The following is a 13675-nucleotide window of genomic DNA, read 5'->3' as shown; positions in this document are numbered from 1 at the left end:
AAAGTCAAAGAGCGTATCTACACATGGAAATTATGATTTTTGTAAAGTTTTATTAAGTTTGGAGCATTTTGAAATTTTTAACATTTTAGTCATTTCCATGGTAACGGCGGCCATTTTGAAATTTCCAACTCCAAAATGCAATTCTGCCCATGCCAGTTATCATTTCTGTAAAGTTTCATCCAGTTTACAGTATTTTGAATTTTTGGAAATTTTTGATATTTCTACTGTTTCCATGGTTACAGTAGATAATTCCAAAATTCTAAAAGCAGGCATCTCATTGCCATTTGTCATGTTATATATCAATACAGTTTCATTGATCTCTATGGAATATTCTTAAAGAAAATGCAGCTTTTATGCATTTGTCCATAGGCTCAATGTTAAACATTTGCCCTGTTTCCATGACAATGGCGGCCATTTTGGAATTTCTAAATATTGTCTTGACATCTAGGCATACCAAGGAACATTTCCATAAAGTTTCATCCAGCTAGGTCTTATAATGAAAGATTTAGAATTTTGAAATTTTTTCACTTTTTTGCAGTTTCCATGGAAACGGCGGCCATTTAAAAAAATTCCAGAGTCAGATGCACAACTTCACATGGGGGTCCTCATTATGTTATAGTTCCAACATTATTGGATCACTCAATTCTTAGAAACACGATGGACAAAATGTGTGGAAGAATAATAAAAATAAGAAAAAAAAGAAACGTAGAATAACAATACGTCACCCCAACTCCGTTGAGGGTGCCATAAAAAAAAGAAACGTAGAATAACAATACGTCACCCCAACTCCGTTGAGGGTGCCATAATTAAACGTTCTTACAACTGGAAAGCGCAAGCAATAAAACTTTTATGCTATAAATATGTTAAAAACAGACAAATGTCAATCAGGCAATTTGCACAGATTATAGGCAAATTGATTGCTGCCGAACCAGGAGTTGAACATGCGCTTATATATATAAAATCTTTAGAAAAAGAAAAAGACAAGTTTTTAAAACAAAACAATGGAGATTTTAACAATAAAATTATCATTTCAAATGAATCAATAGATGTGTTAAGTTGGTGGATTTCTCATGTTGAGTTTAGTTTTAAGCCATTAGTACGAACATATCCCGAGATAATTTTAAAAACAGACAGTTCAAAAACTGGTTGGGGTGGTGTTGTGGACATGTAATACACAACTGTAAACCAAGGGGTTTTTGGTCATACGAAGAGCAGAAATTACACATTAATTATTTAGAACTAAAAGCATCATTTTCAACATTAAAATGTTTTTGTTCAACAAAATCCGATAAACATGTTAGATTATACATAGATAATATGGCAGCTGTGTCCTACATAGACAAAATGGGAGGTAGAATTCAGTCTCTTGATAACTAAACAAGCGAAATATGGCAGTGGTGTATACAAAGAAACATTTGGTAAAAGAGGGACGAAAGATACCAAAGGTAAAGTGCTTGTCATTTACCGGGAAAAACCAATGTTGAAGCAAACAAATTGTCATGTTCAAATAATACAGATCTAGAATGGAAAGGTTTTTATGTGCATTAATTCAATGGTCCACATGATATTGATTTATTTGCTTCAAGGATAAATCATCAGTTATCAAGATATATTTCATACTTACCTGATCCAAATGCTGAAGCAGTAGATGCTTTTTTCTCCTCCTTTCAGTATGGTAGGAAAACTGATTTTGGAAGAAGCAGAATTAACCTTAATACAATGTAGCACCCTTGTGGAGCACTCAACATTGGTTCCCTCAAATACTGCATCATATTCAGTGTTCAGGACTCTTACATCATATTCAGTGTTCAGGACTCTTACATCATATTCGGTGTTCAGGACTCTTACATCATATTCAGTGTTCAGGACTCTTACATCATATTCAGTCTTGCATCATATTCAGTGTTCAGGACACTTACATCATATTCAGTGTTCAGGACTCTTACATCATATTCAGTGTTCATGACTCTAACATCATATTCAGTGTTCAGGACTCTTACATCATATTCATTGTTCATGACTCTTATATCATATTCAGTCTTACATCATATTCAGTCTTGCATCATATTCAGTGTTCAGGACTCTTATATCATATTCAGTGTTCAGGACTCACATCATATTCATTGTTCAGGACTCTTACATCATATTCGGTGTTCAGGACTCTCACATCATATTCAGTGTTCAGGACTCTTACATCATATACAGTCTTACATCATATTCAGTGTTCAGGACTCTTACATCATATTCAGTCTTACATCATATTCAGCCTTACATCATATTTAGTCTTGCATCATATTCAGTGTTCAGGACTCTTATATCATATTCAGTGTTCAGGACTCTCACATCATATTCAGTGTTCAGGACTCTTACATCATATTCGGTGTTCAGGACTCTTACATCATATTCAGTGTTCAGGGCTCTTACATCATATTCAGTCTTGCATCATATTCAGTGTTCAGGACTCATATCATATTCAGTGTTCAGGACTCTTATATCATATTCAGTGTTCAGGACTCTTACATCATATTCGGTGTTCAGGACTCTTACATCATATTCGGTGTTCAGGACTCTTACATCATATTCAGTGTTCAGGACTCTTACATCATATTCAGTGTTCAGGATTCTTACATCATATTCAGTGTTCAGGACTCTTACATCATATTCGGTGTTCAGGACTCTTACATCATATTCGGTGTTCAGGACTCTTACATCATATTCGGTGTTCAGGACTCTTACATCATATTCGGTGTTCAGTACTCTTACATCATATTCAGTGTTCAGGACTCTTACATCATATTCAGTGTTCAGGACTCTTACATCATATTCAGTGTTCAGGACTCTTACATCATAATCAGTGTTCAGGACTCTTACATCATATTCAGTGTTCGGGACTCTTACATCATATTCAGTGTCCATGACTCTTACATCATATTCAGTGTTCAGGACTCTTACATCATATTCATTGTTCATGACTCTTAGAACCAGGTTTAATCCACCATTTTCTACATTTGAAAATGCCTGTACCAAGTCAGGAATATGACAGTTTTTGTCCATTCGTTTTTGATGCGTTTTGTTATTTGATTTTGCCATGTGATTATGGACTTTCCCAATTGATCTTCCTCTAAGTTCAGTATTTTTGTGATTTTACTTTTTACATCATATTCAGTGTTCAGGACTCTTATAATACCCAGGAAAAAAGGACAACAGCTGTTGATACTGTCAACAGACCCTCAAAAGAAACATCCGTTAAAAAGAATGATTTTGGGTGTCTTCAGATTGTCTGGCAAATTGTACAAAATACAGGACTATCAAAAAAGCCTGCAGAAATTGTCATCTCATCCTGGAGACAAAGTACACCAAAACAGTATTGGACATATCTAAAAAAAATGGTGTACTATATGTTGTGAAGGAAAGATTGATATTTTTACACCAACTGAGGTAGATGTAGTGGAGTTTTTGACAGTTTTATATGAGTTAGGCATAGGATATAGTTTTATTAACACAGCACGATCTGCGTTATAATCATATTTGACATTAGGGAAAACCCTGCCAATTTGTCAGTGGCCTTTAGTTAAAAGGTTCCTCAGAGGAGTTTATAATAAACAACTAATTTTTCCTAGACATCAGCAAACATGGAATGTTAATGCTGTTTTAGAATTTTTGAGTACTTTATGGCCTGTAAAGGTTTTATCATCGAGATGTTTAAATTTAAAATTAGTTATGTTATTAGCACTAGTAAGTTACTGGACAGAGAATATAGACTTTACATTGTGAAGATTAAGATTTTTTTTAAATCACCAAAGACAATATTATAATTGAAAATAATGAGATTTTGAAAACTTCAAAACCAGGAAAACATTTATCCTCAATATGTTTGCCAGCATTTGTTAAAGACTCAAGACTGTGTTTTGAATGTCTATATTAAAAGAACATCTGCAAAATGTACATCTCAAAAATTTTTGTTACATTTATAAAACCATACCATCATCCTACAAAGTCAACAATTAGTAATTAGAATAAATTGTTTTTAAAGCTTGCATGTGTAAATACTTCTATTTTTGAAACACACAGTACTAGGGGAGCTAGAACATCAGCAGCACTTAGAGCTGGAGTGTCAGTTAATTCGATTCTAAAATCAGCAGGATGGACAAATGAGTCTACTTTTAGGCAATTTAAAAATAGACAGGTTGCTGTTCACGAGTACAATGATAACTATAGTGTACGAGTACTTCGTGGAAAATAGTTTTGTTTTTGCTTATAATGTAACAATCTTCATGATGTATATAAGTTAATACAATATTATTTGAAAATGTCTTTATATATATAATTATCATTACCAAAAGTCCATATTTTTTATATGGCTTTGTTGCCTACAGTTTATAATGGTATCTGAATGTCGTTGAAACAGTAATGGATATATATATATATATAACTAAATGTCAGCTGATTAGTACTGCAAGTATGATTCAAATACTCTTGTACCAAACTTTAATTAATTAATTTTATAGTAATTTGGGAATCCAATACATTATTGTTATCTTATAAAACATGTATACATTACATTTATTCAAGTAAATTGGCTCTCAAATCTCATGGGAACTCTTGCATAATATTGGTTTATAAAAATTGTAAAATTAAATGAGTCTTAGTTATAAGACGATATTTGATTAAAATTTTTATAAACCAATAGTTATGCTAAGAGTTAACATGCCCACCCTTTTTCATCATTAAACACCCAGAAATTTATTCAATTATACTTGAATATCTCTGAATAATGACCTCTATCTGCGCATGCGCTTCTCATGTTAACTCTTTGCATAACTATTAGTTTAATTTTAATCAAATATCGTCTTATAACTAAGTCTCATTTAATTCTACAATTAAAGGGATAATTCGCGATTTTTCACTTTTCATCTTATTATGTTCATAATACCATAAAAACATATTCACCAAGTTTTATTTTGATATGAAATCTAATAAAGAAGAAAATTGGGAATTATTAATTTTATTTTTTGAAACTTCCTGACTTATGTGACGTAGTTTAAGTCTTTGATGCATGCCGGGAGTGAAAATATCTCATTTAAGTCTTGTTCGTTAACCATCTAATAACGCGATTTAAAGCGCATCGACGACTTTTGGTGTAGCTATTAACCAACGAAAAATAAGTGATAGCCATGCAACTTTTAAAATAAGATCGTGTGGATTTTTTTAAACGAATTTTAATAATAAAAGTAAATCATACAATAGAACATTTTTATGATTTTTTTTCTAAAAATACTTTAAACAAACATACGAAACTGACATGATCGATAGTGTATTAAAAATACATGTTTGTATTCTGACCTTTTTGCTTCATTCCAGCAATCATTTTCACTTGCTTGTACGGTGGAAAAAATAAAATGTGTATTGTTTTGTGACACCTAAAGAATGTGGAATGCGTAGTTTAACTCAAGGTAATTAAAAGATTAGCATTATGTAATTCTAATCTTTTGATCCTCATTCAGTGAAATCTAGGCGTCACGGTTCACTGGCATTTCAGGTGTGAACAACATTTCGTATCAATTGTAAACGGGAGTCGGACAAAGTTTCAGACACATGAATGTAAAAAAAAAATAAAATAATTAAATAACGGGAATAAAAAGATCGCACAATAACTGGATAGCTGTTGTATATTTTTATATTTTGCATAAGATCACTTTTAATGAATTATGACTTTTGATTACTTTAGTAACGATACAATACTGAATTATTTTAATTGAAGAATTTATAAATAAAAGTGCCTTCTAAACACGAGTTTATGAACTAAAAATTGTACTATTTCAAATTAGGATCGGCAGCCTTAAATATTTCAAACAGATCATTAACAATTGCAATTATATAATTAAGTCCATCCAAAGTGATCTTTAATTACCTATTTAGGAATTAAACTGCTCATCAAAACATTTTAAATCTCACAACACATGAATACTTCAGATATTTGAAAAAAGATGTTTTAAAAAATTGACAGGAAATTAAAGGATCTAATTGGAATGGAATCAACAAATTACGAACAGATATGCTATTCAAGTGTGAAAAACATCAACATTTATACATAATCGGAAATGTCCTTCTTAAAATACTCTTTGTCTCACACCGTAACTATATATAATACTTTAGCTATTTGACCAACGATGTATTAAAAAAAATGAACAAATTAAATGTCATCTTTCCCTGTTTTTTAATGTAATTATAAGTCTGTTTCAACTGGCAAGAATACCACTAAAACGGACAAGCAGTTTATTCTTTAAATTGCTGTCATTGAATATCAAGAGAGTAAATAAATCCCGAAATTGATTTGAAACTTTGATACTCTATAGTTTTCCTGGAAAATATTCACATCCCTCGGTAGTAGTGTACTTCCAGTTGCGTATATATTACATGCATGTCGGAACAATTGTGATGATGGCGAATTTCTTCCTTTTTCGAGAACAATCTAAGTGATATATAAATGTCCATATCTTCGATGAGCCAAATAAAGTTATATATCGACCTGTATTTAAATCTCTTCTTCTTCTTCTTTTGGTATACTATAGTCTATCGTCATTTGATGATTACATACTGCATGTTGGCATACGTGGACTTGTCATTTTACAAAACTTTTACCCCAATTTACGCAAAATGTATGTATCTTTCTTATGTTCTATGTATACATGTATATGTTTTAATTTGCGCTATAGGTCCGTAACTTATAATCCAGGCGTATATACGAATGGTCGACAAGTGCGTACATTTTTTTAAATCAATATTTCTGGCCTTCACCATTGACAACGAGTATATATTACATTTTACCAAATTTACCCTTGGAAAAAATACGTATATAGATTTTTATTTCATCAAATCTGTTTGTTTTTTTTTTGGTATTATTTATATTTTTATAAATAATTTTCTTTTCACCAGAAATGTTATTCATAAACAAGCGTATGAGTTTAGTAATATCACTTTCGGACACGCAAGATAGAGATCTATATTATACACCTAATAGTTCAAAATGGAAAGTTATAAGTTATCGGCCGTGTACACTTATCAATACACTAAGAAGTGAAACGATGCATGAATTTGCAAACTCGACAGGAAATCGTTTGAATACCTGGACGTGTCACCTCACACCCCCTACATTATCTTTGGGAGTAATACCCTTAGCCATGCGGGTGATCAGTGGAGCGAAGATCCTAATTTATTTGAATAAAGTTTATTACATAAAAGAATTATGAACTAATTAGATTTCCGAAAACAATTCAAGTTTCACGGAAGACTTATTTATGATTTGAAATTTTGACTTTTTCACTATTAAATTCCTATATTATCAGTCTAAAAATAACAGATCATGGTTATTTAAAAAAAAAAAAAAAATTTTCCGTATCAAGTTAGTTAACTAGTTAACTAGTCGGATAAAACAACCATACGATTGACGAGATATCGACACGCAATTACGACTACATCGGGTTACTGTAGTTTTGGTCCTTAGACATATCGTGACTGCAAATCGGAGAAGGTGACAAAATGGCTGACCGCAGAGAATTGATACTCTAAATTTAAAATCGATGGTGATCTCTTATCTAGCAGAATAGAACTTTAATATCTATGAATTTGAGCATTTTTATACAGAATAAACATAATATCAATTTTTGATTTTTTTGCGAGGTTTCCCTTTAAGAAGCTTTATACAAATAGTTTTCTTAGCCATCAGATTTCAATTTGTATGTCTTACATTCTGTGACAGGCAGGACAAAAACAAATTTTAAGTTTCATTGCCACTTTGTTAAATTGAACTAGAATAAACAAGAGTCAGACAAGGTACCTCTAAAAGTAGAAATATGCATCATTTTCTTCCTCAATATTTTAATTTGTCAGGTATGCTTCATATATTAATGATATTATGGACAGAAAGGCAAAAAACAAATTTTACTTTACAATTTTTTTACTATAAATATTGATTATACAACTATTTCCTGCATATCAAACAAAATAAAAAAGTTACAACATTGCCACTTGATTATCTGCGTCTTCCTCCTCAACATCAGGAATCTTCCACTGAATTTTCCTGCCATATTCATACATTTCTTTAATCTTAGCTCTAACATTGTCAGACCCTTCTGCTGCAAACTCCTTGTACTTCTTGTGTAGCTGAATTGCTGTCCTGGCATCTTCAACTGAGTCATGAGTTGCTGATTGAATATTTATTTCTATAAAAACAAAAATTATAGTCGTTAAATGCTTCAAATTTAAAATTCTAAAATAAACAGCTGAGCCATGAGCGCATGATACGCCCATTGCTATTTCAAAGAATAAAGTTCAACAACTTCTCAATGTCATATCAGAAATCCATAACAAAAAAACTAAAGGGAGGTTATTTTTATAGATATAAACTAGTCACCCAAGTTTCATGATAACTGCTCAAAGCATTGTCTGAAAACTGAAAAATCTCTTTTTTACCACTGCAAAAACAATTTTTGGATTGTATAATGGTATGATGTCATTTGCGTCGTCATCCGAAGACACATTTGGTTTAGGGATAATAACTTTAGTGTACATGAATGGATCTCTTTGACATTTAATAAGAAGGTTTAATACCACAAAAGCAAGGTTGGGATCAATTTTGGGGATAATGGTCCCAACTGTTTAGAAATTGGGGGCCCAAAACAAGCATTTTTCTACTTTCAGGATAATAACTTGTGCACAAGTATTTCAATTGCTCTGAAATTGTACAACAGTGTTTAATACCATAAGTAGAAGGTTTGGATGCATTTTGGGGGTTATGGTGTCAACAGATTAGGAATAAAGGGCAAAAAAGGGCCCAAAAACAAGCATTTTTGTAGTTTTTGGACAATAACTTGTGTGTAAGCGAATGGATCTACCTGACATTGTACCACAAAGTTCTATATCACAAAAGGAATGCTTGGATTGAGTTTGGGAGTTATTTTCAAACGATGCTGACGCGGACGCGATACCAATATACAACCATTAAATTTTTTTTAATTTTTGCGGTTGTATAAAAATAAACGTTTATCCTTGTTATTACTAGTATAAGAATGATTTTTTGTGGATAGAATCAGTCAATCAAATCATTTACCTTTGTTTCTTTCAATGTTGACATTCTTTTCCTTTAAATAACTTTACACATACAATTCACGAGTTATCCATCTCAAGCGAGGGGTTAAGTTGAAGTTTACATGAATATGGATTCAATTCATAATCAATATTTTACAAAATTGAACAATACTGGCTGCTAAAAGCAAATAATTATTTCACTATTTGCATTTCATAAATGATTGAGCAAAAATAATTATATATTAGATTTTTATACATCTTGTAGCATAGTGCCCCTTTATGATGATCTATACTTCTATTCAATGTTTAAATTGAAATTATAAGAAATGTATTGAACAAATTTTCTAAGTTACGGACCCTGCTAGGGCTGTATAACTCAGTCACAAGATTGCTCAGAGGTATTGAAAAAGGCAAAACAACAACAACAACACACCTTCTATAGGATATGACTAACAATGATTGAAGAAATAAAGTACATTTGGTATTTAGTAGATGAATATATAAACATACAGGTCATATATTTCACTTGAAAATGTCATCCACACAAAATCTCCACCTCAGCTATCATAGCTGAGGGGCAGATCTCCCTATTTGAAGGTTTCAGAGGTTGGCAGGTATGCCTTGTATAGGATATAGCCATGATTGAAGAAAAAAAGTATGTTTGGTGCTTTGCAGATGAATAAATAAACAGGTCATATATATTTCACTTGAAAATGCCGTTTGCACAAAATTTCCCCTCTTTGAAGGTTTCAGAGGTTGGCAGGTATGCTGGAACCACACATATACTGTAAATTCAGAAATTATTGCGTGCATTTATTTTTTTGCGATTTTGTCATTTTTGACTTAAATGCGATTTTCTTTTTTTACGATTGAGAAAAATCCTGTTTTAATTTGTATAAAATAATTCAAAATGCGAGTTTAAATTATTGCGTTTACAATTCGGTCACATTTTTCGCAATAATATAAACCTCGCAATAATTTCTGAATTTACAGTAGTTTCATTTGGCCTTAAAAGAATATTTTGCCCAACAAAAATTCTATTAAAAAGTAAAAACACAACAAGAATGTGTCCAAAGATGCCCCACTCGCACTATCATTCTCCATGTTCAATGAACCATGAAATTGGATACAAAATATAATTAGGCATTAAAATTAGAAAGATAATATCATAGGGAACATGTGTACTAAGTTTCAAGTTGATTGGACTTCAACTTCATCAAAAAGTACCTTGACCAAAAACTTTAACCTGAAACATGCACTTTCATTTTCTATGTTCAGTGGACCGTGAAATTGGTGTGAAAAGTTTAATTTGGCTTTAAAATTAGAAAGATCATATCATAAGGAACATGTGTACTAAGTTTCAAGTTGATTGGACTTCAACTTCATCAAAAAGTACCTTGACCAAAAACTTTAACCTGAAGCGGGACAGACGGACGAACAGATGGACGAACGAACGGACAGACAGACGAACGAACGGACAGACAGACGAACAGACAGACAGACGAACAAACGGACAGACAAACGAACGAATGGACAGACAGATGGACAAACGGACGCACAGACCAGAAAACATAATGCCCCTCTACTATCGTAGGTGGGGCATAAAAATACTGAACTTCGAGGAACATTCAACCAGATGCTCCACACTGCGCAGATTTATACGACCGCAGACGTCGAACCCTGAATGGTTGGGGCTAGTATGGACACAACATTCAAACTGGATACAGCTCTGAATTTGGATTGTGATTTAATAGTTGACACAGCATAGGTTTCTGACACAGAATGAATGTGGTCCAATGAACTTAAAAATGTTTTTTTTGCTTTTGAGCAATTCAATATGCTGTTGAATATTAATCCTTTGATATTTGAAGAAATTTTCTTTTTCATTTCTGAAATCTGAAATAAGAAAAGTTGAACCCCACCATTTTTTTTCACCTCCCCCTTTCCCTTATTCCAAAATGATCTCAATTCAAATTTCTTATGGAGTTTTCAACAATAACTACTCATTCAGCTTTCCAATTGTGAACTTTCCATTTCTAAGTAGCAACATTCCAGCAGCACCTGCATACGGGGTATATATCTCCCAATTGATACGATATTCCCGTGCTTGCATTTCCTATCATGATTTTCTTGATAGAGGTTTGCTGCTCACAAGGAAGCTATTAAACCAAGAGTTCCAAATGGTGAAGTTGAAATCATCCCTTCGTAAATTTTACGGACGCCATCACGAGTTGGTTGACTGTTATGGAATAACCGTTTCACAAATGATATCGGATATGTTCCTTACGTCGTAACTACAATCCCCTTCCCTTTCATGAATATGACCTACCGAATTAGACTATTTACCGGATTTGTAATCACTTAAGCAACACGACGGGTGCCACATGTGGAGCAGGATCTGCTTACCCTTCCGGAGCACCTGAGATCACCCCTAGTTTTTGGTGGGGTTCGTGTTGTTTATTCTTTAGTTTTCTATGTTGTGTCGTGTGTACTATTGTTTTTCTGTTTGTCTTTTTTATTTTTAGCCATGGCGTTGTCAGTTTGTTTTAGATTTATGAGTTTGACTGTCCCTTTGGTATCTTTCGTCCCTCTTTTAAATACATCATACAATATAAAATGTCATACAGTCATGATTTAAGTTGATTTAACTACAATTCTGGAGTCTGGACAAAGAAAGATAACTCATTTTATATTGGCAAATTTCCAATCAAGTTCATTAAACTAAAGTTTTTGGCAAATTTCCAATGGAATTTATTAATAATAAAGTTTTTGGCAAATTTTCAAAATAATTAATCTAAGAGCAGTTTAGGTGAGATATTAAATAAGTTTCAATTACCAACCTTACACTGCTTTTAAATTACATTTTGTACTTAAGTAATTGTCCATTAACCTGGAAACCCTTTTCCCCCCTTTTTTGCACCCTATTTCTTAACAGTTTGAGCCATAACTCCCAAAGACAATTCTTACCATCCTTTTGTGATATTCCAATATCCAAAATTAAAATACATGGTTAGATTCATCATATCAAAGAACTCCAAGAATTCAATTTTTGATGAAATCAAATAAAGTTCAATTTTGGACCCTTTAGACCTCAATGTGAACCAATTTGATAACCGGTCCTAAATATTAAAAATCAAAATACATGGTTAGATTCAGCATATTGAAGAACCCCATATATTGAATTTTTGTTGAAATCAAACAAAGTTTAATATTGGACCCCGATTTGGACCAACTTGAAAACTGGGCCCATAATCATAAAACTAAGTACATGTTTAGATTCAGCATATCAAAGAACCCCAAGAATTCAATTTTTGTTAAAATCAAACTAAGTTTAATTTTGGACCCTTTGGACCTTAATGTAGACTAATTTGAAAACGGGACCAAAAATTAAGAATTTAAAAACACGGTTAGATTCGGTATATCAGAGAATCCCAATAGTTCAATTTCTGATGTAATCAAACAAAAGTTTAATTTTGGCCCCTTTTGGCCCCTAATTTTTAGCGACCAAAACTCCCGAAATCAATCCCAACCTTCCTTTTAAGGTTATAAACCTTGTGTTTAAATTTCATAAATTTCTATTCACTTATACTCATGTTATGGTGTGCAAAACCAAGAAAAATGCTTTTTTGGGCCCTTTTTGGCCCTTAATTCCTAAACTGTTGGGACTTCAACTCCCAAAACCAATCCCAACCTTCCTTTTGTAGTCATAAAACTTGTGTTTCAATTTCATTGATTTCTATTTACTTATACTAAAGTTATTGTGCGAAAACCAAGAATAATGCTTATTTGGGCCCTTGTTTTGCCCCTTATTCCTAAACTGTTGAGACCAAAACTCCCCAAATCAATCCCAACCTTTCTTTTGTGGTCATAAACCTTGTGTCAAAATTTCATAGATTTCTATTTACTAAAACTAAAGTTATAGTGCGAAAAACCAAGAAAATGCTTGTTTGGGCCCTTTTTGGCCCCTAATTCCTAAACCGTTGGGACCAATGTCCCAAAATCAATCCCAACCTTCCTTTTGTGGTCATAAACCTTGTGTTTAAATTTCATAGATTTCTATTGACTTATACTAAAGTTATAGTGTGAAAACCAAAAGTCTTCGGATGACGACGACGACGCAGACGACGACGCCAACGTGATACCAGTATACAACCAAAAATTTTTCAATATGGTCGTATAAAAAGAAAAGTCCAAAATCAAATGGCAAAATCAAAAGTCCAAACACATCAAAAGAATGGATAACAACTGTCATATTCCTGACTTGGTACAGGCATTTTCTTATGGAGAAAATGGTGGATTGAACCTGGTTTTATAGCTAGCTAAACCTCTCACATGTATGACAGTCGCATAAAATTCAATTACATTGTCAACGATGCACGAACAAAACAAACAGACTCAATAAGTAAAAATGTCCAAAATAGGGGTACAGCAGTCAACATTGTGTTATCATCTTAATCACTATAAAAACAACGAATGTAATGAAGAAGCACAAAAAGGCATACATCAAATTTAACATCCTCATTTTGCTTATCTTATACGATTTTATTTATCTATGTAAAATCTACCCATAAAGGATGGAAGGTTTTCA

The 13675-nt window shown here is 32.6% G+C and overlaps 1 protein-coding gene across 3 annotated transcripts in view; it reads right to left on the bottom strand.

Moving 5' to 3' along the window:
* Positions 1 to 7939: 7939 nt before the first annotated feature.
* LOC143063636 (PAN2-PAN3 deadenylation complex catalytic subunit PAN2-like) overlaps positions 7940 to 13675 on the bottom strand; it is a 295154-nt gene continuing 289418 nt past the window's right edge. For all 3 annotated transcript variants that reach the window (XM_076235882.1, XM_076235883.1, XM_076235885.1), the window contains one exon: positions 7940 to 8222. In XM_076235882.1, coding sequence (XP_076091997.1) covers positions 8014 to 8222 — 209 coding nt within the window. In that variant the 3' untranslated portion in view covers positions 7940 to 8013. The remainder of the gene's footprint in view (positions 8223 to 13675) is intronic.

This window comes from Mytilus galloprovincialis, chromosome 2 (assembly GCF_965363235.1).
Source record: "Mytilus galloprovincialis chromosome 2, xbMytGall1.hap1.1, whole genome shotgun sequence".
Lineage (NCBI taxonomy): Eukaryota > Metazoa > Mollusca > Bivalvia > Mytilida > Mytilidae > Mytilus > Mytilus galloprovincialis.
The sequence above is the reverse complement of the archived record's forward strand: the minus strand, read 5'-3'. Positions and strand labels throughout refer to the sequence as shown.